At 33.2% G+C, this 26,282-nt stretch overlaps 9 protein-coding genes across 9 annotated transcripts; 3 read left to right on the forward strand and 6 right to left on the reverse strand.

The window, feature by feature from the left end:
• The first annotated feature begins 1,255 nt into the window (after positions 1-1,255).
• On the forward strand, positions 1,256-3,048 carry Tsp_11191 (vacuolar protein sorting-associated protein VTA1). The gene is made up of 7 exons (XM_003372110.1): positions 1,256-1,349; positions 1,398-1,492; positions 1,545-1,672; positions 1,727-1,802; positions 2,355-2,469; positions 2,713-2,847; positions 2,900-3,048. The coding sequence occupies exons 1-7, from the start codon at positions 1,256-1,258 to the stop codon at positions 3,046-3,048; spliced, it is 792 nt and encodes a 263-aa protein (XP_003372158.1).
• Positions 3,049-3,373: 325 nt separating this feature from the next.
• Positions 3,374-8,076, reverse strand: Tsp_11190 (hypothetical protein). Its single transcript, XM_003372111.1, has 17 exons — positions 7,950-8,076; positions 7,799-7,899; positions 7,180-7,332; positions 6,907-7,107; positions 6,342-6,601; positions 5,940-5,999; positions 5,801-5,884; positions 5,561-5,587; positions 5,420-5,452; positions 5,214-5,303; positions 4,643-4,735; positions 4,519-4,575; positions 4,350-4,409; positions 4,027-4,104; positions 3,763-3,954; positions 3,554-3,658; positions 3,374-3,482 (listed from the first exon to the last, which is right to left on the reverse strand). The coding sequence occupies exons 1-17, from the start codon at positions 8,074-8,076 to the stop codon at positions 3,374-3,376; spliced, it is 1,830 nt and encodes a 609-aa protein (XP_003372159.1).
• Positions 8,077-8,787: 711 nt separating this feature from the next.
• On the reverse strand, positions 8,788-9,117 carry Tsp_11189 (hypothetical protein). The gene has a single exon (XM_003372112.1). The coding sequence runs from the start codon at positions 9,115-9,117 to the stop codon at positions 8,788-8,790; it is 330 nt and encodes a 109-aa protein (XP_003372160.1).
• Positions 9,118-9,510: 393 nt separating this feature from the next.
• Positions 9,511-9,882, reverse strand: Tsp_11188 (probable F420-dependent oxidoreductase family protein). Its single transcript, XM_003372113.1, is given in 3 exon segments — positions 9,511-9,691; positions 9,710-9,805; positions 9,833-9,882. The coding sequence occupies 3 exon segments, from the start codon at positions 9,880-9,882 to the stop codon at positions 9,511-9,513; spliced, it is 327 nt and encodes a 108-aa protein (XP_003372161.1).
• Positions 9,883-10,510: 628 nt separating this feature from the next.
• Positions 10,511-11,075, reverse strand: Tsp_11187 (conserved hypothetical protein). The gene is made up of 3 exons (XM_003372114.1): positions 11,059-11,075; positions 10,702-10,856; positions 10,511-10,677 (listed from the first exon to the last, which is right to left on the reverse strand). Exons 1-3 carry the CDS (start codon positions 11,073-11,075, stop codon positions 10,511-10,513), a joined length of 339 nt encoding a protein of 112 aa, XP_003372162.1.
• A 256-nt stretch (positions 11,076-11,331) lies between these two features.
• Tsp_11186 (hypothetical protein) lies at positions 11,332-13,500 on the forward strand. Its single transcript, XM_003372115.1, has 8 exons — positions 11,332-11,362; positions 11,637-11,675; positions 11,800-11,894; positions 11,950-12,077; positions 12,132-12,219; positions 12,784-12,895; positions 13,159-13,266; positions 13,352-13,500. Exons 1-8 carry the CDS (start codon positions 11,332-11,334, stop codon positions 13,498-13,500), a joined length of 750 nt encoding a protein of 249 aa, XP_003372163.1.
• A 1,487-nt stretch (positions 13,501-14,987) lies between these two features.
• Positions 14,988-18,363, reverse strand: Tsp_11185 (conserved hypothetical protein). The gene is made up of 3 exons (XM_003372116.1): positions 18,231-18,363; positions 16,158-16,181; positions 14,988-15,754 (listed from the first exon to the last, which is right to left on the reverse strand). Exons 1-3 carry the CDS (start codon positions 18,361-18,363, stop codon positions 14,988-14,990), a joined length of 924 nt encoding a protein of 307 aa, XP_003372164.1.
• A 496-nt stretch (positions 18,364-18,859) lies between these two features.
• Tsp_11184 (conserved hypothetical protein) lies at positions 18,860-19,159 on the reverse strand. Its single transcript, XM_003372117.1, has one exon. The coding sequence runs from the start codon at positions 19,157-19,159 to the stop codon at positions 18,860-18,862; it is 300 nt and encodes a 99-aa protein (XP_003372165.1).
• A 519-nt stretch (positions 19,160-19,678) lies between these two features.
• Positions 19,679-23,340, forward strand: Tsp_11183 (hypothetical protein). The gene is made up of 14 exons (XM_003372118.1): positions 19,679-19,801; positions 19,931-20,045; positions 20,102-20,196; positions 20,245-20,372; positions 20,427-20,514; positions 21,047-21,155; positions 21,429-21,566; positions 21,628-21,719; positions 21,961-22,045; positions 22,178-22,185; positions 22,282-22,335; positions 22,640-22,659; positions 23,046-23,130; positions 23,206-23,340. The coding sequence occupies exons 1-14, from the start codon at positions 19,679-19,681 to the stop codon at positions 23,338-23,340; spliced, it is 1,275 nt and encodes a 424-aa protein (XP_003372166.1).
• The last annotated feature ends 2,942 nt before the right edge of the window (positions 23,341-26,282 follow it).

Raw genomic sequence — 26,282 nt, forward strand, 5'->3', positions numbered from 1 at the left:
ATTTAGTTGGAGCAAGAAAGATAGTGAGCCAGCGGCTAAGATACAGTAAAGTGTTCGGTTCGAAAGTTTATATCTGGAATGTATCTTTCATTTTGAATTGCATTTTAAATACCTTTTGCAACATCTATTTTTCATTTGTCACTTTATCAACAATTCTAGATCAATCTGTGATATTTCTTGTTGAAATGTTACCAATAAACAATTAATTCTAGTAGCTATTATCTGCTATTCGTTATGCATCTTATTGTAGTAGCCATTATTCATTTTCGGTTACCAGCTTATTAGAATATATTATGTATGCCTTAAGAGCTCTATATCAGTGAAAAAGAAAAAAACATTTAAAAAATATACAAGGGTTCCAGGAGACAAAAAATACATTTGGGGATCCGCGAGGATAAAATTGTAGAGAAACGCTGCTTTAAACAGATGTGCTTCTGACATTTATTATCACGACAAGTGGCGACGGACGCTTCTGTTCCGTTGAGGTAGGGCAGTGAAATGAAAGCAGCCTCCGGTTGAACGGTTGACAGAAGAACAATAGAAGCAGAGTGGAAAACGAACACAGAAAAGAGTGCACCCAACCGTTACACGATCGAAGCAACAAAGATCTGACGAAGAGAGTTTTAATCCTTATTACTCGTGCTTATATTAACCCCAACGATGGAGCGTTGAATTGTTATAAGTAAACTGTATCTATTTGTCCACAGTTTTCCTGGATAGCTGTAAATATTGCTCACGGCTAATATTGACAGCAATCTGTTTACGGCGGAAATTTAAAGATCAGTGTGACATGCAATATGATGGAATTTCAAATTCGGCGCAAAGATTTTCAGTCAACTTTCAAACATGACTACCTGAAACGTAAATGAAGTAATGCATTGCCGCAAAGTGCTATAGTAAATTTTATGCCTTGGTTTTACAGATGTTTTAATTCAACTATTCTGCATTTCAAACAATTTCAAGAAAGTAACAGTGAAAATCAGACTGTTTTATAGATATTTTTGATACAGATGTATAAAAATTTTATGTTGTTTTCAAAATTTAAACTTGATGTTATTGATACCAAGATTACTGTATTTGTTTATACTGTATTACTTCCTGCAAAGGTTGTTTAAATTTTTATTTATTTGATAGTTTCTCTCATTGTGGGAACTAGTTTAACATAATAATAGAAAACAGTTACTTTATTGAACATCTCAAATTTACTGTGAAAAATTTTCAAGAATAATTTTAGTTTACTCTTTGGAAAATTACAATGGGCACATTACCGGAAAAGTACAAATCGCTTGCACCTTATCTGAAAATAGCTGAAGATATGTCAGAGCGTGATGTTAACGTAGAATACTGGAGTATGTGATTATGTTAATTCATTTAATATAGTAAACCATGAATTTCAGGTCTGTATTATTTTTCTCAGTCAGCTTTGCATATAGACAAAACTTCACCAGAATGTGTGTCCTTTGTGAATTCAAAGTTAAACTATCTGGAAAAGGTATTTTGATAGTTTGGAAAAAATCAGTTTTAGAGTTAATTTTTTTATTTAGCTTAAAGCTGAAAATAAAAGGAACGAATGTATATGCAACGACGCTGCTGCGAAAGCTCATATTGAACGTGTGGCATTAACCATGTTTGAATATGCTGATAGATGTGATCGTTCTGGACTATTTTCAAAGTATTTCTCTTTTCAGAGCTGTAATAGTGCTTAACAAATATGTTTCAAATTTAGAAATGTCATTAAATCATTCTACACAGCTGCAAATTTAATCGACATGTTATCCCTTTTTGGTGAGCAAGACGAAAAGGTTAGTTGCTAAGTTGTTATTAATTTATCAACTGTAGATGTTTCACATTTTCATTTTTATGATTTTGAGGCTAACAGTTTTAATGTATGAAAGAATTTCATAGTTTTCTAATGCTAGCAATTCATTTATTGAAGTAAGAAATGATATATAGTATAATGTTTATTGTTAGTTGAAATTGAATAAATTTGTGTATTAAATCCTGTTCATCGGTCAGATACATTGTTGAAGGTGTATTTGCTTTTGTTGTAAAATGGGATGTTGAAATTCAAAGAAAAGATAAAAATTTACGTAATTAAATATAGAAGTTCAATAATAATAATTCGTTTTTTGAATTCCATGTCTGAAATTCTTAAATAAACGTATTTTTTGTACTTTATTTCAAATGGCGATGACTTTCTAATGTTTCAGTAAAATGTTTAATTTGCAAAGCAACAAACTTATGCATTAAAGTAGGCAACCTTTATTTAATCTGGATATGGATATTGTTAAATATTTATTTTAATTTGTATGTAGATTTGGTTTTATTTTGAATTTAATATTGTTTCAATTTAGTTACTTGAAGCTCGAAAGTACGGCAGGTGGAAAGCTGCATATTTATTTAGCTGCTTGAAAAGCGGTGAGAAACCAATACCAGGACCGGTGGAGGAGAAGGAATTGCTGGACGAAGGTAAGACCATCATTATCATTATGACCCTCTTTTGGAGAGATTAAAATTCATTTCAATTGAATAATTTACCGTATCTTTGGCAAATAAAATCGTTAAACAGTTTGCATTTTTTGCAAATCATGTTGGATGGACAATTGTTTAATTTATTGGATTTCAATTTAGTAAAGTAGACAAATCATCAGTTTTTTGAAATTTTTATCCCAATTTGAATATGTTTTGAAGTTTTACTAAAATAAATTTTAGATCGTGATAAAGGTGGAACTGAAGTATCAGATGTTACTGAATTTGATAAGTGTACCAGAACCAGCAAGCCTGTTGAATCTCCCTTGAAAATTTCAGAATTTCCTGAAGACGATAGCTGTCAAGACTTAGGGATAGGTATGCTAATTGTTTTGCATTTTTGTGAAGATTAAAGTAAATATATTTTAAGAGGAGTCAGTTTTGAGATTTGAAGAATTTGCAAAAGCACAAAAATTTTGCAAATACGCTATAAATGCACTGGAGTACGAAGATGCTCAAACTGCTATTAAAAATATTGAGCAAGCGTTGGAATTGCTGCAGAAGTACAAGAAATATTGAATTTTAGAAGAGCTGATTCTCAACTGCTTTTTTTTATTAGAAAATACAATATGTGAAGTGTATATGATAAATATTTCATAACGCTACATTTTCTGTTTATGATTCTGAAACAGACGAAAACAGACATTTTTCAAATAATCAGTTTTTTGTTCTCAGTGTTCATACAAGGCTGTTGATTTGATTAAAATTTTATTTCACTCTGAAACATTAAAATGCAGTTTAGCAGCATAATCCAAAATTATGATATTTAAAGCAGTCTCTAACAATCACGCGATGCAAAAAAAGATGACAACTTAAATTTCAGCAGTCCAATGAAACATACATTCTAAATCTGATCTGCATCCTGCTCTTCACTTTCGCTTGACTGTTCTTCGATAATCCCGAAATCAGGATACTGTTGTTGTTGAAAATATTCTTCAGCCGCAGCTCCAACCCTGAAACAGAACGAGAAGAAGTTTTAAGTACATTCAATTAAATGCGTAGAAACAAACAGAACGCCACTCACCACTGCGAGTCGATAACATATCCATCTGAATTATCGGTGTTGTAATTTGGAAATAGAGCATACTGTGCATTATTATTAGTTTCAAAATAACACTGATCCAAATTCCTAAAGTCATATTATATTACAACAGTAAATGATGCTCTTCAACATAAAAATGCACAGCTTTCCAACAACGATGCTTACAAAAATATGTTTATAATTTGACTTACATATCATCATTTAAGCCAGATTCATAGAACGGTAATGTATCTGATCCAGCGGATAACATAGGGTCACTGAAGTACAACTGGTCAGGCGCCTGGGATAGCATGGGTTCATTTTCATAATGTTCAATATACTCAGGCATAGGCTGTTCTAGCTGATTTTCCACGTAATAACCATGAAATGCATTGCCAGTATCACTGAAATCAAAAAATGTCAAAGTAAAAGATAATTTTCAAACGTTACTCAGAAACTGTTAAAAGCAAACTTACGGAAGCATGCATAGACTGTCCGCATATAAATACTGCTGACCATCGTATTGAGTATTATTTGAATCATCAATTACATACCTAAAGATGTATGACGTAAACAATGTAATTTAAACACGAATTTACTATAAAGTAAGAAACTTTAAATCCGTCTAATTCTTTTCATGAATTTATGCTTCTTAACAAAGTTCTCAATTTATCAATATTCACATATACAACATACTGATTCACAAATTACGCACAAATTCAACCTCTCATCTTGCAAAAGGATTATTCAAATTATGCTGTCGAAAGAAAAGAAACTAATCGCCAAATTAACAACTCACTCATCAGTGTCATCAATCAATGTTATCACTTCTTCGCCGTTGTCATTTTGTTCAATAACACTACAAAGCAGAGTAGAATTAAAGACATCAATTCACAAAATAAACAAGAAAACAATCTTTTAAAAAAACGGTCTTTTTTCAGAATAAAATAAAAACAGAATCAACTTACTATGCAACATTTTCAACAGCAGAGCTCGCTTCAGGGTAATCAGCTGCAGCAACATTCCTAAAATTATTTAATAACTCACCAACATATATGAAAAGATAACCGAACAAAAATTATAAATAATAACCAATTTTCGACTGCAGCCTCGTCCATCTCCATAAACTGATTCGAGGCAATTTCCAGTTCATGATATTTTTCATCAGAGTCATCAATTAATAATCTAAAAAGATAACAATATGATAAAAATGACAAACAATTTATTTCATCTATACACAGAATCCAACAGTAATGCTTGTCAACCTATTTTCAACAATATAAAAGCTATAATCAGTAACCAATACATAATTTATTATTATTATTATTATTATCAAACATACCTATCATTATTATCCGAAAAATCACTGTCTCCTTGTAATTGTAAAGCAAAATTAGCATCTTCTTCATCATATTCTTCATCCACTTCTATTTCATCATCTTCTGCTTCATCCACTTCTTCTTCATCTTTATCTTCTTCTTCATATACTTCTTCCTCATGTACTTTTTCTTCACCTACTTCTTCTGAATTTCCTTCTTCGTATTGTACATCACTGACACTAAAAAATGAAAAAGCAATTCATTTAAATTAAAAACAAACAGAAGCAATAATTTAAATACTAAAAATAAATTAAAAAAATTTTTAGTGCTTGCTTTTCACTTACACTTCTACATGGACTTTGCCGCTTGATAAAACAGTTTCTGTTGGTAAATGGTTTTCCTCATTCACTTCAGCAGACTGCTTTTCCCAATCACTAAAAAACAACACAAAATACAATTAAGCCGTAATCAACTCAACACAAACTATTCTCCAGAAAGCAAATCGAACAACCAAAGTGGTCAGAAAAACAGTCTGTCTAACAAAAATTACCTCTCTTTATCAACTTCATCTACTTCGAATGTTCTATAAAAGTTCAAAAATGAAAAAGTAAAATCAAATAAGCTAACTACCATTCGATGATTTTAACAAACAGATGCTTTAAATCCATTAAAATTTGAAAATCATTCTTACCCGACGCTACCATCAACATTAACGGAGCTGAAAAATTTGATATGCAAAAAAATTCAGTATTTCCAAATTTAATAATATACATATTAACTCATTACTTATCATCGAATTGTGGATACAATTTGAAAAACTTTTGAAGTTGCCCATCTATTTTTTTCACCAAAATGCTAAAACGCAAATTAAACAATTTGCAATATTGCACAATTCATTCCCGCTGCTTCACTTGCAATTTAGCGAACTCACCGGTGTTTTGCTTGTTGAAATGCGATCGACTGCAGCTCTTCAAGAAGATGAGCATCCCGTGGTAAACGTAGATGCTTTTTGTAACTAAAGAAAAAAAGGTATGCAAAAAGAAATCTTTGTTACAACAATTTCTACTTACAATTTAAAAAAGTTGTCAATAAAATCTTCAGTCTCCTTAGGTATGTTTGGTGACGAATTACTGAAATACACAAATACAAAGTAAATCAGTGATATAAAAACATCAATATAATAAAATAATGCAATCACCTTCTAGTATTTGTCGTATCCAGTTCAGTAGGGCTTACTACATTCAAATTTTCGTTTCTTTCTCTAAAAATACAACAATGACAACATTAAGACCAACTGTTTCATTTTCAAATATCAAAAAGCAAAACCAATCAAAATTGGGCATCGTCTAAAGTTTATTGAAACAATAACAACAACACTAATTTCCATATCATTGAAATCTAATAAACAAACACTACTATTTTACACAGTGCAATGATAGCAACAAGTAAAAAAAGCATTTCAATCAACTTACGTAAAAGCCACCGATGATAACTCATCCCTTTTTTCACCGTGCATTGCTATTTTCTCTTTTTTCATCAACCATGGTGTTTCTGGATCAATATCATCCTCCAATTCACTTTCTTCACCTTTCAATTTTGACTCAGATCTCAAAAAATTTCTCAGGTCTTCCCGACATCCCATTATGCAACGCATCATTCTTGAAACCAACGGTCCTTTATTACGCCATCCTTTACTCTCCTGCACTTCGAAAAGCAAATCTGCGTACTGCTTCTACAATTCAAACAACATTATAGAGAAATACTGTCATTATCGAACAATTTTCAAATAATCACGCTCAGCTCTTTTTTTTGTTGTAATTTCAATTCGACTTCTTCATTCAATTTTTGAAGCATATCAAACTTGTCTGCGCATGCGATCAACCGCTGTCTACAAGTAAGTTGTCAACTTTTACAAAATTCCAACAAATATCAATCAAGTTTACTGTCGCTTTTCAAAATTAACATCTTCTGCATTCGGCTAAAATAAGTGGAGAAAAGTTCAGCATAATTTCAAAATATTTTACACACATAACTCACCTTTGATTTATTCGCCTTCTTTTCCTGATTCTTTTTCAAATTCAACATGTTTTTTCTCTTACGGATTTCCAAATATAATTCAAACAAGTCTGCTCTTTCCTTTTTAAATTTTAACCTAGTCGTTATTTCACTCTTTAAGCACTGGAGGTCACGATTATGCTTTCTCAGAATTTCTCCTTCATTAATCAGTTGGCAAACTTCCTATAAATCCAGTAAATACAGTCAATTAATTGAAATTGCCTTCATTACATTTATAATAAAATACATTCATACTTCAACTGCAGTAGAACATTGCGGCTTCGTATCCGTTTCCAATTGCACTGCATCACTACTACTTGTGGAATTTCGTTCAGAAATGGCAATTGTCGAATCTGGTTGGGTAGATTTCGATTCTTCCTCAATTAATTTTTGCTCATTTTTCAATTTCTAAAAAAAAACAAAATTATCTTGCAACGCGTCATGTATGGAATGTAAAAATAAAAATGTATAAAGTAAAAAAAAACGAAAACTGTTTAATGAAAACCTTGGAGCCATTGCACAAATTTAAAAAAAACCAAAGAAAAATACATTGCAAACTGAAGTTACAGTGAAGTGAATTTTACCTACACAAAAAACACTGAAATATATAGAGCTGATTACAATTTTACAAATTTGTATTTAAAATATAAATCAATATTACTTTGCACTTAAATAACAAACAAAAATAAACAGAAATCAACCATTTCAATGCAACCAAAACACTTATGGTCAAAACATTACTAAATTACAATACAAATTTATAAATAAATGAATGTAAAAAAAGAAATAAAGGAAATGTTTAATGCGCAAATACAAAAAACATAATTATCAAAGAAAACAGCCTCATGTGGATTCTCAACAAAATGCAACGAACCTGAAATCGAAGCTTTCTATTTTTTATCAATTGCAATTTTACTGCATTCAAGAAATCGAGCTCTCTTAATTTCAAAAAATTGCATTTTTCTTCATAGCTCACTAAAGAAAAAGATCTACTAACTGATACATTCACATATGATAAAACATACAGCCTAAAAGTGAGTTATGATCCCATTGAACTTTATCTGCCAGTGCAGAGCTGGCCGCTTCTTCCACCTCTTTCATTGTTTCCACCATCAGAGCCTTCTGGTCAAGCATATTCAGTAATCGATCCATTGCATAAATATATAAAAATCTGCGTTCCTATAATGAATCATTGCATCAAGAGTTGAAATATATACATAAAAAATTAAATATATAACGCGAGGAACTGAAAAATAAAAGATCATTACCAATTCTAGATTAGCAGGTAGATATGCTTTAAGACTGGAAATAAAATGTAAAAGCAACGTTTCTGTCAACAGTATGGTTGCAACAAGAAATAACTGCAAAGGCCACTGATAATTAAGCCAATAAATAATACAGTAATTTTATTAATTGGAAATCAAGTTGAAATGATGGAACATTTAAACAGATTAAGGTAAGTAATAGGCTTAGCTTTAACTTACAAAATGATAAAACTATAAAAATGAAAAATTCTTTTGCGTTGTAATGGATACATTTAATCGACAAACCCACGGTACACGCGGTAAATATATATACAAAGGTCAAAAACTTGAAGCTACAGTGTCAATGACTACTAATGAGTAGGTGTCAATCTAGCATTAACGCAGTAAGAGCGGTTCCGCTACAGCGCATTATTTTCAAAAAATAAAAATTCCAAGGAACTCAGGAAAAGAAAAATTATATTTATTTCCCAACTAGAAATAAGTGTGAAATACTATTATAACTTGTTGAAATCAATAACAGAAGTTATACAATTGTGACGGACGTGGACCGAGCTAACGACTTTATTCTTGCAGAAAACGAAGAGAAGGAAAGGTAAAGCTACCGTATAAAGAATTGGACATGAAGATCAGAGACGAAGTACGGTAGTAGTTGTTTACTTATGTACGTGGCAGTTGGAAAGTTGCGAGGGAAGCGTTTCGTTGTTACATCGTCGTCGGTCCTAGCTTTTGATTGTTTAATAAAGTATATACTCATTGTTTGTCGTTTGATTGTCGCAATGCCATCAGGAAAGCGCCAGACAGAAAAGAAAGGAAACGCGCCAGTCAATACCGGCCCGTCGCCAAATAACGACGGATGCACCAATAATACGGTGGAAGAAGCGGACGAGCATGCTCGACGGAGCGGCTCGTTACACAATGCTAAGATCATTTTTGACTATCTTTTAACACTGCCAAACTTCAAGGCTTACATCGTAAATCTTCTTATACATCAAAATTACTGTAGATCTGTAGGGAGCATTTTGTTAATAGAATTATAAATAACCTTGAGTATATTGTTGTCAATCATAAAAGTGGCAGACTCAATGCAGTTTAAATTATTTGGCTACTAATAAAAAAGGAATGAGCAGAAGCTCATGTTATAAATTTCTGTTTCAGTTGCAATTATTAAAATTTCTTGATGAAAATTTCAACTTCACAAATAACTGCATAAATATAATTGTTAGAGTCAGACTAGCGACAGTAATCTGACGTTCAGGTATGAATAGACCAGACGTTCGTTCGTCCGGCCAATAAGTAAGTGGACTGTATAATAAAGAGTGGATTAGGTGTATCTTCCACGGCGTGGGCAGCGATCGGGGTCCAAAAACTCTCGTCGATGGCGATCTCCTTCGCGGACGTCTTCCGGTTCCCTAGCTCCGCTAACACTGTACGTTGCGACTGCACGCTCGAAGTGTACGAATACCCGAGCTACTACCGTTGTTCCTAACGGTAATTCGAATGCCCTTCAATACGGTACGTACGAGTCTCTCGCTCGATCGTCCTTCCTTGCACTTCGACTCGGTTCGTCCACACTTCCCAATTCGACTCTTCGGAATACGGCAATACTGCAACCAGTACTGCAAAACCACGTATTCTAAGTCAACTTCTCGCAACCAACGCGTCCTCTTGTACAACTATCGTACCACTGACGCATACACACACAGACGTATCTTTTCTCTCTCTCTATCTATATGTCTCTCTCTATATGGCGCGGCGCGCTTTCTAGCCCTATATATAGGGCCAGGGTCGGCGGCCCCGCGGTCGACCCAAACGCGAACCACCAATAGGCAGCTCGCTCGCGGCGGGAGCGCTCGCTATCTCCGGCGCCGATCTAAAGCCTTGTCAGTCTTCAATTATGTTGTCATGATTCAGATCTCTTGATCTTGCGCTAATCCCTTAATAGTCACGTCATGATGGTCATTTCCACGCCCTTTGATCTGACTGCCGTCGCCGCTATGGCGCACTCGCCATTGTCTCGCGAACGACGATAGATCGAGGCGCAGCAGGGGGTCTCTCCGACCCCGACTCAGAGCTGCCAGACGCCCAGATAGCGATCTGGCCGGCGATGCGCGGGTATTGTTCTTGGCCTACCCGCGACTTCTGGGCACCAGCCCTTGGCCAGGTCACACCGACTAGGTCGGTGTTGTTCCGTCCGGAACAATAATGATATTACAACGTGTATGCATATGTACATCAATGCTTATACATTCTTCGAAAAACGTTTAAAAATGGATTTTTTAAAATACATTTCGTGATTCAAATTGCAGCAGACATGGACCGAGCTAATGAGATTTTTCCTGCAGAAAATGAAGAGGAAGAAAACTGAAGCTACCGTAGGAAGAATGAGACATGAAAATCGGAGGCGGAGTACGGTAGTGGTTGTTTACATCATGGTTGGCAAGTTGCCAGAGAAGTGTGTTGGTTGTTACATCGTCGTCGATCCTTGTTTCTGATTGTTTAATAAAGTATATACTCATTGTCTGTTGTTTTATTGTCGCAATGCCATCAGGAAAGCGCGAGACAGAAAAGAAGGAGAATGCGCCGGTCAATACCGGCCCGTCGCCAAATAGCGATGGACGCGCCAATAATCTGGTGGAAGAAGCGGACAAGCCTGCTCGAGACAGCGGCCTGTTACAACATTTACATGCCTTTTGATTGCGCTATTCTGCTTTTCAAGAAGAGTAATTGCAACAAAATAATGTTATATTTCAACAAGTTAAAATGTTTAAATTAATTATTGAATTGATTGTTAACATTACAACAAGTGCTGGAAATAATTAGTCAGAGTAACTAGTGTCCCTGTACCTGAATTCAGGTTACGGTCGCTTACTGTAGGTTGAGAAGCATTGGTTGAGTTGGCGTGGCGGTGTCCGTGATCTGTGTGGTTGTGCCCGTGATTAACGTTCTATTTTTGTGTACGTGTGTTCATTTATTGTGTTGTGGCTTATCATTTCACGCTTGTATCTGTTACTAAGCTTACACAATCGTTGAATGAACTGTGTGTTCCTATCGATTTGTCCTGCTTTGTATCGCGTTCAGAAGCGAACGTGAGTGTGTTTGCGGTTAGAGGATCATTGTTGATTTGATCTTCCGCCGAATAAACATGACAGTCCTCGATCTCGGTGGCGACAACGGTTTTGTCGCTAACACTAAAAATGGAATTCTATACAGATATTTCAATACTGATGTTAAAATGTTTTTCCCTTTTCAAAAATGATACTGACTTTATTGATGCCAAGTTTACTGTATTTGTGTATACTGTATTACTTTTTGCGAAGGTTTTTTAAATTATTTATTCTTTATTTTTTCTTCTGGTGGCAGCTAGTGCACTACAATAATGGAAAAGAATTATTTTATTGAATATCTCAAATTTACTGTGAAAAAATTACTTTTGAAGTATATTTTCAGATTACTGTTTGAAAAAATTCAATGGTTCCATTTCCAGAGGTTTATAGATCGCTTACACCTTTTTTGAAAATAGCTAGAGACATGTCAAGTGTTAATGTTGTCTGCGAATATTGGTGTATGTGATGATTTCAATTAATTTACTTTTGTAACCTGTTAATTTTAGGTCTTAGATATGTTCTTGCGCAAATTCTGAAAATGGAACACTATTCAAACGAATGCGCACAATTTGTGTCGTCTCTGTTGTTGCGTATTGAAAAAGTATTTTGAAATCTAGAGAATCTAGAGAAAAGTGAAACACTTTGATTTTGTTTAGGTTGTCGACAACAATCGTGGTATCCGAAAGTTAAATTCCGAAATTGTTGGCCAACAGAATCTTCGCCGTGCGGCATTAGAGTTATTTCAGTATGCGGATTTTTGTGATCGATCTGGACAATTTTCAATGTATTATAGCTTTTATATCTGAAATACTGATTGATAACTACGTTTTAATTTTAGAAATTTGCTAAAGACATTTATCAGATGCGCATTTTTAATCACCGTTTTTGACGTTTTTAAAAAGACACCCGAATTAGTGAGTTGCCAAGTTGTTAGAATTTTTAATGTTTATATCTTTGTAATGTTTGTTATTTAGAGACTAATAATTTTGATTCATGAAGTTACATTATAATTTTCTAAGACTAGCAATTCCTTCATAGAAGATATGGAACATATTGTAATTTTAATTATTAGTTTTCATTGATTACTAAATTATGTGCATTGGTCATATATATTGTTGAAAGTGTATTTGCTATAGTAATATATAATCAGTTGTCAAATTTAAAGAAAACAAAATATTTTTTAATAGTTAAGTACGTAAGTTCTATAATAATAATAATAATAATTCCTGTTTTGAAATCTTTGTTTGAAATTCTTAACGGTGTTCTCTGTACGTTATTTTCTATTACGATGGTTCTGCAATGCTTTCAGAAAAATGCGTAATTTATAAAGAAACAAATTTATACATAAAAGTAGACAACGTCTGGTGAATCTTGGTGTGAATATTGTCTAAAATATGATTACGTTGAAATTGTCGTTCAGTGTATAAATTTTATTATAATTCGTATGTAGGTTTGGTTATATTTTCAGTTTAAAATTATTTTAAATTTAGTTAATTGAAGCTCGAAAGCACTGCATTTTGAGAGCTACATATTTGTTTTCCTGCTTGAAAAACGGTGTGCGACCAAAACCGGGAGTAATAGACAATGTGCAATTGGCCGAAGGTATGACTATCATTATAATTTTGATCTTCTTTTGAAGGGGTTGAAAGTCATTTCAATTGAATAATTTACCGTATCTTTGGAAAATAAAATCGTTAAACACTTTGCATTTTTTTGTAAAGCATGTTGGATGGTAAATTGTTTAATTTATTGATTTTAACTGTTAAATTTTAATTTTGTAAATTATTTAAATCATTATATGAGTTTCTTGAAATTTTAATCCTATTTTCAGTATGTTCTGAAATTTAAATGGAAAAAAATTTTAGTTTGTGGGAATGGTGAAATTCAAATACTGAAGGGTCCTTGTGAATTTGATAACTTAATCCGTACTGGCAGGAAATTCGTGTTTCCCCTTGATTATATGGATGAAAACGGTATCTGCTCTACTGTTAAATTAGGCATGTTAATTTTGTTTTGATTTCCATTTTGGTTTAAAATTTTAATAAATATGTTTTTAAGATCAGTTAGTTCAGCGATTTCAACATTTTAATACAGCATATGAGCATTGCGAAGCCGCTATAAGTGCGTTGAAGATCGATAGTGTTGAAATTGCTACACTGAGAATTGAGAAAGCGTTGAAAATAATGAAGATGTACAAGAAAAAGTGAAGTTTTGCCTTAGTGATTTTTCTGAGTGATTGATTTGGAGCCTGATCAGATGTGGAATAAAACTTTAAATTGAACAGGCGTGTTGTGTTGTATTTTTTGAATACGTGATGCGATTCGTAGTGATATTTATTAGTATTTTTTTGAACTTTGCCACTGATATGAAAAAAGTCATACGGTTTATATAGGAAGATAGATTTATGGAAGATGCAACAGTGTGTTTTGGCAGTAAAGATGCCGTTCTCTCTTTATCGCACAGTGATCTAGACGAAGGTAAGTGAGTATAATTTTACAGTTCAGAACTTCTGTAAGATTTGAAGAATTATATATTTTTTGTAAAATATTTCTCTTTATTTGTTGTATGATGATTGTGTCTACTTACGATTATTTTCTTTGCGTTGTTAGATAGGCAGGTATTTTTTTTATAATTTTAAAAGTGATCATCAAATTGTACAGTTTTATTTCAGTAATAATAATTGGATTGAAAGGTGGTTTTATTTGCATTTTCAGGAAGTAGTGAAAGTCTTTACCAGTGTGATGAATGGACTTCGAAAAAAGGCAAACGTGAGAAAAAAGACAAAGGCTATTGCTATTTGCACAGACTTTCCAGCGAATAGCAGCTAGTCCATATCAGGTTAGTGGAGATGGGAATTAATTAGATTTTATTTAAATTTAAATTTGAATCTTGCAACAGGGGTAGACCCTGAGTATTCATCAAAGTCATGCCGCTTCACACTTTGATTGGTTGTAAATTTTGCGTAGAACTCTGATTGGTTTTGAATTTTATTGGTTTACACGGCGGCTAAATTTCATTAGATGTTGTTGCGATGAATTTTACTCGCTGTTGGGAATCTCAATTTTACTGGTTGTCATTTTCATGCATTCTATTTGTCAAATTTTGGTTTCTTTTTAATGGTCACTTTTTTATTCTAAGCTTTACTGTTTATCTTCTATGTGTATATTAGTAGTAGCTAAATTATACATTTGAAAGCCGACTAGCAATTTAAAATTATAAGTTTATTAACAGATTTGCTCGTGGTTTCATTTTTGTGTATAATTATATTCATAAAACTGCTGATCAGATCTAAGAAATTCGCTTTACGTTAAACTGACTTGGTTTATTGCATGTATACTATTGAGCATTTTAAAGATCTTGTTCAAAGGTTTGCTATCTATTAATTTGTTTCTTAATTTGGTGAAGTGAAATATAATATTCAGTAGTAGAATTTTATTCAATGGCAAATACTACAATAGAATGGAAGTCAATATAATACAATGCAATTAAATTCAAAATAATACAAATACAATATACTATACTATAATACAAACAAAATACTATACAAAGAATAAGAAAATACTAAATAAAAGTGCAAAAAAGGTGGCCCTTAGAAATTCAACGGCTCCGGAACATCATACGCCACCGCTCTTAAGAACTGCTCCATTGTACGGCTTCCGCCATCATATTCTGCCGTCAGGGCAGTTATGCGCAACTACACATCTTCATATTTGCTGTTTTTTACCCGTAAATGACTGGCGGTAAGGCGTCCTGATGTCACTTGCTCTATCAACGTTTCCGTTGATCCCTGCTCATCGATCAGCAAACGGAGCAGTTCGTAAAAGCTGAGGTGGCGTTTTCCTGCTTGCCGGTTCATTCTAAAGTGCCACCCTTCTAAATGGTTGTTTGTGCGTATTTCTACATGATACACGTTCCAAAGCGGCATATGATTAGGGGTCATCCATTCCTGTCTAAAATATTCAAATAAGGCTGGTACTGAACCCGTAACATCTCTGCCAAGCAGATCCACGGCTTCAGGTATTTCATGAAGCGGCAAAAATGCTGTTGCCATCAGCATTTTTATTATTTTCTTTGTTTCCGCTTCATGAAGGTACCTCGTCCGCAGTCCAAGATCTGCCACCTTCCGCAGAAGTGCTTGGCAGAAATGAAAGTAGCAGCCTTGGACCTGGACCCCCGGAAACGATACCTGCACCGCAGGGATAAGGGCAGTTTCGAAATCGCAAATCACAGTTTGCGGCTGAAGGACAACCCCTAACGCTGCCGCTTTCACTGTTAAAGTATCAAAAATTTCACAATAACAAATTACGTCTTTTCTAACAGTTAAACTATATACAAGAGGAATTAATTTTGATTCTTTAAATACATGAATGGTGAACAGTTGCTGGTACCATTCAGGAACAATTTTAAATGTTCCGTCCATGCACCAGACAGACTGTCCAGCCAATTCCCGTAAATCTTCCTCTGTACAAAATATTAAAACGGAATCATTTACATTATTATACATCAAAAACTGCCGCCCCGACTTTGTTACACGTCAGTGTGCTGGAATTTCCAGCTGCTACCGTGTTGCCGGCAGTGGGGGAAAACGTTTAGCCCGGCTTCTGTACATAGCCGATTTCATACTTCTAAATGTTGGAAACTGACCAGCAGTTTCCAAGCTGGTGGATGCATTGCTACATTCTTCGTTATATATCTGCGGCACTGGCTTCGTTTCCTCCCCTGCGCGGCGTTAAAGAGTGTTCTTCTTCTCCATTTTATACAATATGTAGTCGTCGGCAGTGCACGTTACTGCATGCGGTGCTGTTCTCAAAACCGTGTTTACTTCGAGGTTGGTGTAAACTGCACCCCTACATCCACTTCTTACCTACATGAGAAATCAGAATGCTGACTGAAAAAATGGAATATTACAATAATAAATTATTACTCACACGACTACAAGTCCACTGTTTTTCATCAAAATTTATGTGTTTCAGGACGTGAGATCCACCTTCATACACCAAATTATAGTTATTTTGCCTATTTAAAACCAAATGCAAATTATCAGCCATGACAGAAAACAAATCAGAACAGTCAAGCACAGAGACAAGTGATAGAATGGTGAAAAGGGGGTTCGTTACTGATTATATATATATATATATATATAAATCTGCTCCCAGTGTTTGTAAATAAATTTGTTGCCTGTTGAAATTTATCAAGATTGGATGTTAACTTCCGGGTGTGATATCAGAATACTGAATAATCTGTTTACAAAATCTGGAATGTTGTAGCAACATTTCCAATTTCCGGGTTACAAATGGCACTAATGCTAACGTTACGCGATAGTTCGCAATTTCACTTAATTTTACGCATGATTTCACGCATATGCCTTTGTCAAACATTGTTCGCTTTTCTCGTCACATCACATATGTTGGTAAAGGCGATTTTAATACAAAGGGAAAATCAACAAGTGACAAATTGTTCACAGTTGCAGCTTTCAAGCTTAACCAAGGAGTGACAACTACTAAATTGTTAGCATCTGATTAATTTTCTGATTTTAGTGTGGAAGTGTTCTATTCAAATCTTTCCCAGAATTTTACTTTTAATCTTTATAAAGTTTCTTTCTTTTTGAAACATTCGTCTATGCTTCTTTTGCATGCCGATGAGGTTTGCTGTTTGTATGAATAATTTTGTTAGACGTTCACTTGTTACACAAAATAATTTGAAAATGCAACAACAACATATTTTATTTAGTATTAATCTTCACGTGTGATAAGTCTGAATTGCGTGTTGTAAGTAACCGTTGCGGTGGATTGTCCCTTTTTTTTTGAAGGAAGGGCATATAAACTGAAGCATACCCGCAAACAGAAAAAATATTGTATAGTTGTTCCAAAGTATATTCTCAGTGTACAACATGTGTCCATTGTTATAAAATATTAGTTAACTTTGGTGAAGGTTAAAATACGGTGCAGGAGTGCAATGTGTATAAATTTAGAAGTTACGGATGCTATTAGTAAGAAAGATGACGTGGACTCACCATTTCACTGAATTTCATTAAATAATTAATTGTAATTTCACTATATAAATATCATAAAATAGTAATTTTTAATATATATACATATATACAGCAGATAAATAGTAAAGCTTTAAATTGACCATTAAAATTAAATCAAAATTTGACAAATAGCACGCATTACAATGACAACCAGTAAAAATTTAGGTTTGCAATAACGAATAAAACTCATCGCAACAACAGCTAATGAAATTTAGCAGGCATGAAAGCCAATGAAATTTAAGGCCAATCAAACGTCGAGCGGCATGCCTTTGAAGAACACTCGGGTACTAGACCCTTGCAACGCGTCATGTATGGAATGTAAGAATAAAAATATATAAAGTAAAAAAACGAAAACTGTTTAATGATAACCTTGGAGCCATTGCACAAATTTAAAAAAAAAACAATGAAAAATACATTGCAAACTGAACTTATAGTGAAGTGAATTTTATCTACACAAAAAACACTGAAATGTATAGAGCTAGCTGATTACAATTTTACAAATTTGTATTTAAAACATGAATCAATATTACTTTGCACTTAAATAACAAACAAAAATAAACAGAAATCAACCATTTCAATGCCACCAAAACACTCATGGTTAAAACATTACTAAATTACAATACAAATTTATAAATAAATGAATGCCAAAAAAGAAATAATGGAAATGTTTAATGCGCAAATACGTAAAACATAATTATTAAAGAAAATAGCTTCTTGTGGATTCTCAACGAAATGGAACAAGCGTAAAGTGGAAGCTTTTTATTTTTTTTATCAATAGCCATTTCACTGCATTCAAAAGTTCCAATTCTCTTAATTTCAAGAAATTGCATTTCTAGTGTAAAGAGAATGCATTTCTGCTATAATTCTTGTATACAAAAAATACATTATTGTGGAAGAATTACAAACCTGATTCCTTCTTTTGCTTTACAGGTCTTTTGATTGCGGCATTCTGCTCTTCAAGAAGAGTAATTTCATTAAAATAAATCTCAATGTAAAAGGCGGAACGATAAATTTGTACATGATAATCATTTAGATCCATACTGTATTTGTTATTTTTTGAGATAATCAAAAATGAATGAACTGAATGTGCCGTGATCAGTTTTGTGTTTGTCATTCTGTATTGTTTTTGGTGCTTTCTCATTTTTACCTTTGAAACTTTGTATTACTCTGTCTCTGTTACGTGTGAGTAAATATTCATGTATTATTCGTGTGAACAAAGAAGCAGAAGAAAATGTTATTAGTAGGTATTGATATTATTGAAGCTCTACAGTGGACAATCATTTGCGGTTGTTCTTGCTTATTTGAAAAATTCTCGGCAAGAACGATACAGGAAGCCTTACTTGATTGTCGCTGTAGAACTTTTTTCTACACTCAATGTTGGATGTTGGGAAACTTTTCGTTGAAACTTGAAGATCTCTTTTGTAGTGGACTGTTGGGTTTATTTATAGATAATCGATGACAAAGTGTGTGATGAGATTCGATTTATGCAATTCAAGCAAGGAATAAAATAGTGCGATAGCTAAAACGAGAACGGTTCAAGCGATCAGATGGACGGCGTATTCCGTGTTATTATGTGTGATTGTCCCTTCTCCCTCCTCACTCTTATTTAGACGTTTTTCTTTTCCTGACTCTACGTCTGGTGGCCTAAATCTTCGAGAAGCGATTAGGAAATCGGGTTGGTTTCGCAATGGCTTGGACTGTGCGGCTTCGCCTAGTCTGTACAGCCGCGCTGTCCGAAACATTTCACTTTCACGCCTTTTCAACAGGTGGCCACTGGAGTTGTGACAGTTATATAGTATGACGCTGACGTTTTGACCGTTTAATTGCGATTCCATTGTTCTCTGTTGAGAAAAACAAGGGAGGCAACTGGCGTTGCGTCACCGTTGTTTTCGTACAAAGAGCAATGTTTTGACCATGAGGAGTTTTAGGTACTGATGAGCAGGTATAGAGAAAATATTTCTCAACATTGAAAATTATCTGTCAGAGTACCTAGTGTCCCTGTACCTGAATTCAGGTTACGGTCGCTTACTGTAGGTTGAGAAGCATTGGTTGAGTTGGCGTGGCGGTGTCCGTGATCTGTGTGGTTGTGCCCGTGATTAACGTTCTATTTTTGTGTACGTGTGTTCATTTATTGTGTTGTGGCTTATCATTTCACGCTTGTATCTGTTACTAAGCTTACACAATCGTTGAATGAACTGTGTGTTCCTATCGATTTGTCCTGCTTTGTATCGCGTTCAGAAGCGAACGTGAGAGTGTTTGCGGTTAGAGGATCATTGTTGATTTGATCTTCCGCCGAATAAACATGACAGTCCTCGATCTCGGTGGCGACAACGGTTTTGTCGCTAACACTAAAAATGGAATTCTATACAGATATTTCAATACTGATGTTAAAATGTTTTTCCCTTTTCAAAAATGATACTGACTTTATTGATGCCAAGTTTACTGTATTTGCGTATACTGTACTACTTTTTGCGAAGGTTTTTTAAATTATTTATTCTATATTTTTTCTTCCGGTAGCAGCCAGTGCACTGCAATAATGGAAAAGAATTATTTATTGAATATCTCAAATTTACTGTGAAAAAATTACTTTTGAAATATAATTTCAGATTACTGTTTGGAAAAATTCAATGAGTTCATTGCCTATATTTTACAAACCGCTTACACCTTTTTTGAAACTTGCTGCAAAGCTTAGATCGTATGATGTTGTCAGCGAATACTGGTGTATGTGATGATTATTTTGTATTTTGTCATTTTATTTTGTAAGCTGTTAATTTTAGGTCTGAGATATGTTCGAAAACGTGTGTATGCAATGAAATTGTATTCAAAGGAATGCATAAAATTTGCGTTCTCTTTAAATGCTTATATGAATATGGTATTTTGAATTCTTGGGAAGACTGTTTTTGTTATTAATTTTATTTAGATTCGGGGCCAGTTTTTTCTTCTTGCACCTTTTGAAGACAAATGTGCAGCACGACCTTTTCTTCTATGCGAAGCAACACGCTTGTTTGAGCGTGCTGATACATTCGATCGTCATGCACGCTATTCTTTGTATTATACTTTTTATATCTGAAGTACTGCTTGATAAATATGTTGGAATTTTAGGTCTCTCGTCCAGCTATATAACGATGCCGCAAACTTACTCACCGTTTTATCCATGCTTTGTAAACTAGACGATATTGTGAGTTGCCAAGTTATAGTTTCTTAGCTGTTTAATGTTTATATCTATTTAATGTTTGTTATGTTGAGACTGATAAGTTTAATTTATGAATTTATTTTATAATCTTCTAATACTAGCAAATCATTTATAGAAATAAGAAGTAAAGCATGTTGTAATGTTTAGTGTTAGTTTATGTTGAAATACTTGATCATGTCCATTGGTTGCGTATATTGTTGAAAGTGTATTTGCTTCAGTAATATATAATGAGTTATTAAATTGAAACAACTGATAATGATAATTTATCTTTTGAATTCTTTGTGTGATATTCTTAACGGTGTTTTTTCTACGTTATTTTTTATGGTGATGGTTCTGCAGTGTTTCAGTAAAATGTTTCATTTATAAAGAAACAAATTTATACATTAAAGTAGGCAACTTCTGTTGAATTTTAGTATGAATATTGCTAAATATGTGATAACGCTGACATTGTCGTTGAATGTATAACATTCAGTTATGACTTGTATGTAGGTTTGGTTTTATTTTCAATTTTCAATTGTTTTTAATTTAGACAATTAAAATTCAAAAGTACTGCAGATGGAGAGCTTTGTATTTATTTAGCTGTTTTAAAAACGGTGAGACACCATTACCGCCACCTAAAAGCACTATGTTGGGCCTAGGTAAGATTATCATTATCGTTACGATCCTCTTTTGAAGCGATTGAGATTAGAAATTAGATCGTTTCAATTGAATAATTTGCCGCATCTTTGGAAAATAAAATTGTTGAACAGTTTACTTTTTTTGTAAAGCGTGTTTTGTGGTAAATTGTTTAATTTATTGATTTTAACTGTTAAATTTTAATTTTGTAAATTATTTAAATCATTATATGAGTTTGTTGAAATTTTTATCCTATTTTCAATATGTTCTGAAATTTAAGCGTTAAAAAATTTCAGATTCTTTCCAAAGTGATGAGGAACGTTTACGATGTCCTTGGAAACATGAGGAAATAATCCCACTGGGGGAGAAAATCGTGATGCCGGTTCAATTTTGGAATTTTCCTAACGACTGTAGCCAACCTTATTCTCCATTTGGTACGTTAACTTTGTTTTGGTTTGCTTTTTGGTTTGAAATTGAAATTAATATTTTTTTAAGAAGATTTAGTTGAGCGATTTGGACATTTTAATGTGGCATATAAATTATGCCAGTCGGCTATGAATGCACTGGAGAACGATAATGTAGAAGATGTTATTGACAAACTTGAGAGAGCGTTGAGATTGGTGAAGTTGTGGAGGAAAATTGAATATGTGTCGTAGTGATTTTTCTGAGTGATTGATTTGGAGCCTGATCAGATGTGGAATAAAACTTTAAATTGAACAGGCGTGTTGTGTTGTATTTTTTGAATACGTGATGCGATTCGTAGTGATATTTATTAGTATTTTTTTGAACTTTGCCACTGATATGAAAAAAGTCATACGGTTTATATAGGAAGATAGATTTATGGAAGATGCAACAGTGTGTTTTGGCAGTAAAGATGCCGTCCTCTCTTTATCGCACAGTGATCTAGACGAAGGTAAGTGAGTATAATTTTACAGTTCAGAACTTCTGTAAGATTTGAAGAATTATATATTTTTTGTAAAATATTTCTCTTTATTTGTTGTATGATGATTGTGTCTACTTACGATTATTTTCTTTGCGTTGTTAGATAGGCAGGTATTTTTTTATAATTTTAAAAGTGTTCATCAAATTGTACAGTTTTATTTCAGTAATAATAATTGGATTGAAAGGTGGTTTTATTTGCATTTTCAGGAAGTAGTGAAAGTCTTTACCAGTGTGATGAATGGACTTCGAAAAAAGGCAAACGTGAGAAAAAAGACAAAGGCTATTGCTATTTGCACAGACTTTCCAGCGAATAGCAGCTAGTCCATATCAGGTTAGTGGAGATGGGAATTAATTAGATTTTGTTTCAATTATGATCTTGTAGCGGTAGATATTTTCTTCTTTCTCTAAGCAACGGTTTCTTTTCTTTCTTAAACTTTGACGGTTCGGTTGATTGTAATGGTTGCAGTGTCATATTTGTCATTGGAGCAATTATTATTTTTGCTTCCTTTTTCTCTCAAAGCTGATTGGCTAATTGATGTTTATTTGTTTGTTTGTTTTTCAATAGAGTTTCATCTGTGTTGAAAGGTAAATAGTATTTGTTTGCATTGTCGTTTCTGAGCTTGTTCAGCTGGAAGGGGAAGCTGAGTTTTATTTCAAAGCAGCATTACACACACAATCTTCTCTGCCAGCCGCTTGCACGTCTACATTGATACCTTCATTTGCATTTATTTGTGTGTTTTCTGCTTTTATTTTGAACATCACATGTAATATTTGTTGTTGAAATCATAAATAATGTAAGTTGGATATCTTTTAGTTTTTTAATGCTATTAGGAAAATTGTGAAAAGAGAAAATTAACACGCCAAGCATTGAATGATAAATATTGAAATTCAATGTAATTTGTTTTTTAAAATAATTTATTAAAAATTTTTGTATGTGAAATGAATAATTATTTGATTTTGCCTAAATTGAGAGGAGAAAGTTTTGAAATTGCCTGGGCGAATTTGTTATATCTTCACTTTTCGAATTGGGAACTTGGTCGTTTACATGCCGTGCAGGTGATTGTGAAAAATATTAAAAGCACGTATGATATGGAAACGATGATGAAAAATTAGTATAGATTGATGAACCAGGTGACGCTGCGTGTAATTCATAGTTGGTATTATTATTATGATTATTATATTATTGTTTGTCGAATTGGCTTGCGTGCAGTTTCTATTGGCTGTGCTTGTGCTGCAACGAATTTTGCCATAGCACACTCTAGCTGATACTATCTTTCTGCCACTGTTCTCTTGTTGTGTGTCCGTGTGTGTTCTTTTGCTGTTTTCTGGCGTTTAAGCTTACTAATTCTTGTCTTATGTTCATTGATTTTAATGATTTTGGTTTTTATTTTTACTCTTTTAACATTTTTTATTTATCGTATGAATTTTAATTTACATAAGATTCACGTATATATATAATTCAATTTATAAAATTTATTTATTAATGGAGATGCGAGAATGCATTGGTGTCCGTTCGAACTGCGATTCTTATCATCATCATCATCATTATGCGTACGTAAATTTTTATTCATTTGTTTGAAATTTTTTTATGAAATGGAAAGAAATTTATTTATATATTTTTTCTTTTGACAGTGAGTTGTTTGTATATTTGATGAATGTATATCTGGTTGAAAGTTTGCAAATAATGCTACAAACTGGTAATAGTAGTAGCAGTAGCGGTAGTCTGTTAAATATCTGCTGCCAATGTTTGCAAGTTATCTTGATTGTTTTGCAGAACCTGTTTTTATTTATTTATTTATTTATTTATTCATTGATGTTACTGTTGTCGTTGCCTTGGTCATGATCATCATCATCATTGTAGCTGTATATATAGAAATATATATATGTATATTAGCAGTTTTTAATGTGATATCATTTCAACATTACAACATTATTTTTTTCTAAATGATGTCCTGAGCAGTTTATCATTAAAACGATATATATATATATATATATATATATATATATGTATATATAATTTGACCATAAGACACATTTAAAAAGAAAGTTTTTTAAAATGTACCAAGAATTATTTATTTCAAATTCAATATGAATGAAAATTTTTGCATGTTGGAAACTAAAAAGAGGCAGTTTTCTTTTTAGTTTCATCTTCGCTTCTGTTTTCGTTTTTCAAATATGAAACGTGACACGGAAATTCATTTTGTTATTTATGAAATTTTCTCAAAAAATTTTTCTCCGCGTTGCACGTTTTAATCAGACTTCTTTCCACCTTGCTTTTACGTTTAAGCACCACATTCAGCTAGGAACGAACGGCCAGGCTTTTCAATTAGCACAAATTGGCTTTTCGCCTAATTTCAATTAAACCTCTCTTGCAACGTGCTGTTGTTCTGTGTGTTATTTCTGTGATTTCAATTTCAATTTTATTGATTCCTGTCTTCATCAGTTGTAACCTCTCATTACTGAGAAATTGCACTTGCAAATTTTTAACAATTGGCAAGTAAGAAAATTATTTTTCATAATATTCTATTTGCATTTTGTTTTTTTTTAATTTTCAAATCCAGCCATTATTAATTAATATACGAAATGCGGATCTTTTATTTATTTTTAATCTTAAAATGATATTCTTTGTTTTGATCAATTTGTCCATTTAGCAATTGAATAAATTATTAAATAAAACAAATGAATATAATATTGAATTCTTTATTTTCTGTTTGTTTGTTGAAAATGTTTGGTTGAAATATAATTTTTTTTCCAATTTTGTAATTTTTATCTTATGAATGTACAATAATAGTTTGTGCAAATTTATCTTTTGAATTGCATTTTCAATTTGAAGAAATTAGAACAATCAGTTAATAATTAGGGATATTTTATTAGCATTAATTTTTTTTTGTTTGAAAAAAATAAAAAAGAATTCCACCAATGAATAGAGTTGTTTTGTATAATGTTGTGGCAGTTTTGAAAATTTTCTTAAATTTCCTGGTATGAGAGGGTTTTTTATAGAGCGGTTTTTTGGAATTTTTTGTTTATATTTTGTAATAAGTTTTTGATAGTTTTTGGTGAAATTGTTGTTGGGATTTCATTTTTACGAAAGAAAATGAAGAGCGAGGTTGTTTATTGATGATTGCACTGATGAAAATTATCATTGATGATTTTGTGGTATGAAATGGCGAAAAGTGGAACCCAAATGAGAATCATTTGTATTACTTTTGTGTATTGGTGTTAAAAGCTTGTGCAATAAATAATTTGGAAATGAATTGTGTATGCAAACAATATCTATATATACATATGCTGTTCAACGAATGGTGAAATTGATCACCGGCAGAAATGATGTTTGCCAATGCAGCTACCGAAGTGATTATTCATTCGTTGTGCAAACGTTTTGAAATTTGTCATTGTGATATCATCCTTTCTTCACTATTGTACACAACTGATTCTACAGTAATGCTGGACGAAGTTTCATCTTTTCACTGACAACATTGTTGGCAAAGAACGTTTTCTCACTTTTCTCTCTTTTAATCTTTGAAATTCAACGCTAACATTAACGGCAGTGTAAAATGACGGAAGATCGATCGGATGAAGTACAAGGCGATTGGCCGTTTTTTTTTTCCATTTTGTGGGGGGGGGGGGCTCGTCGGATGCTGCTTCTTCACTGACATGCTGCTTTGAATGATTATTTTTCAAGATTGATTGGCGTTGTGATTTTTGACTTTGAAACGAAGACAACAAAATGGGAAGAAGCCACGCTCCCATCAGTGAAAATTGTTCCACTGGGGTCGAATGCGGAAAAATTGCCGACCAACAACGATTAGATAGATAGATGGAGAGGGAGAGGGAGGGAGGGAGGGAGGAGGGATTTGTTCAATTCACTTGCTTTGGTGCATTTCCAACGCGTCGCATTGAATAATTTGCACTTGTTCCGCATTTTCTTCTTCTGCTTCTTTTTTGTTTTTTCTTTTCAGTGTGTGATTTCTTGCTTTCTTGTTCAATTTCCTCAGCTGGCAATTGCAGATCTGTGATGAACGACTTGCTGACTTTTTGGGAAAACGCAACAACATCAACAAGCACAACCAGCGCAGAGGTTTTTCTATATTTTTGAAAGCAAAACCAAAAAATAGACAACTTGGAATTGTTAAGCATATTTTTTCGCCATGCTCAGTTGTTTTTTCAGGTAAATTGGATGGCAAATTTTATTATGTATACTATGTGGG

This window comes from Trichinella spiralis (genome assembly GCF_000181795.1).
Source record: "Trichinella spiralis strain ISS 195 chromosome Unknown Scfld9, whole genome shotgun sequence".
Taxonomy (NCBI): Eukaryota; Metazoa; Nematoda; class Enoplea; order Trichinellida; family Trichinellidae; genus Trichinella; species Trichinella spiralis.

Excerpts from the sequence above, each read along its gene's own strand:
- Tsp_11191 (XM_003372110.1), top strand. The coding sequence starts at position 1,256 with ATGGGCACATTACCGGAAAAGTACAAATCGCTTGCACCTTATCTGAAA. Across the intron at positions 1,350-1,397 it reads TGTTAACGTAGAATACTGGA|GTCTGTATTATTTTTCTCAG; the intron begins GTATGTGATTAT and ends CATGAATTTCAG. Across the intron at positions 1,673-1,726 it reads CGTTCTGGACTATTTTCAAA|AAATGTCATTAAATCATTCT; the intron begins GTATTTCTCTTT and ends TTTCAAATTTAG.
- Tsp_11190 (XM_003372111.1), bottom strand. The coding sequence starts at position 8,076 with ATGGATCGATTACTGAATATGCTTGACCAGAAGGCTCTGATGGTGGAA. Across the intron at positions 6,000-6,341 it reads TTATCATCGGTGGCTTTTAC|TAATTCGTCACCAAACATAC; the intron begins GTAAGTTGATTG and ends TGTGTATTTCAG. Across the intron at positions 4,736-5,213 it reads GGCAAAGTCCATGTAGAAGT|ATTATTAATTGATGACTCTG; the intron begins GTAAGTGAAAAG and ends TTATCTTTTTAG.
- Tsp_11189 (XM_003372112.1), bottom strand. The coding sequence starts at position 9,117 with ATGATCTTAGCATTGTGTAACGAGCCGCTCCGTCGAGCATGCTCGTCC.
- Tsp_11188 (XM_003372113.1), bottom strand. The coding sequence starts at position 9,882 with ATGCGTCAGTGGTACGATAGTTGTACAAGAGGACGCGTTGGTTGCGAG. Across the intron at positions 9,806-9,832 it reads GGACGCGTTGGTTGCGAGAA|TACTGGTTGCAGTATTGCCG; the intron begins GTTGACTTAGAA and ends GTGGTTTTGCAG.
- Tsp_11187 (XM_003372114.1), bottom strand. Across the intron at positions 10,678-10,701 it reads AATAAAACAACAGACAATGA|AAACAAGGATCGACGACGAT; the intron begins GTATATACTTTA and ends TTAAACAATCAG.
- Tsp_11186 (XM_003372115.1), top strand. The coding sequence starts at position 11,332 with ATGACAGTCCTCGATCTCGGTGGCGACAACG. Across the intron at positions 11,895-11,949 it reads TGTTGTTGCGTATTGAAAAA|GTTGTCGACAACAATCGTGG; the intron begins GTATTTTGAAAT and ends GATTTTGTTTAG. Across the intron at positions 12,078-12,131 it reads CGATCTGGACAATTTTCAAT|AAATTTGCTAAAGACATTTA; the intron begins GTATTATAGCTT and ends TTTTAATTTTAG.
- Tsp_11185 (XM_003372116.1), bottom strand. The coding sequence starts at position 18,363 with ATGGATCTAAATGATTATCATGTACAAATTTATCGTTCCGCCTTTTAC. Across the intron at positions 16,182-18,230 it reads AAAGCAAAAGAAGGAATCAG|TCAGCATTCTGATTTCTCAT; the intron begins GTTTGTAATTCT and ends CCATTTTTTCAG. Across the intron at positions 15,755-16,157 it reads CATTCTGATTTCTCATGTAG|AGGAAGATTTACGGGAATTG; the intron begins GTAAGAAGTGGA and ends TATTTTGTACAG.
- Tsp_11184 (XM_003372117.1), bottom strand. The coding sequence starts at position 19,159 with ATGGAATCGCAATTAAACGGTCAAAACGTCAGCGTCATACTATATAAC.
- Tsp_11183 (XM_003372118.1), top strand. The coding sequence starts at position 19,679 with ATGGAATTCTATACAGATATTTCAATACTGATGTTAAAATGTTTTTCC. Across the intron at positions 20,373-20,426 it reads CGTCATGCACGCTATTCTTT|GTCTCTCGTCCAGCTATATA; the intron begins GTATTATACTTT and ends TTGGAATTTTAG. Across the intron at positions 23,131-23,205 it reads GTCGTTTACATGCCGTGCAG|GTGACGCTGCGTGTAATTCA; the intron begins GTGATTGTGAAA and ends TTGATGAACCAG.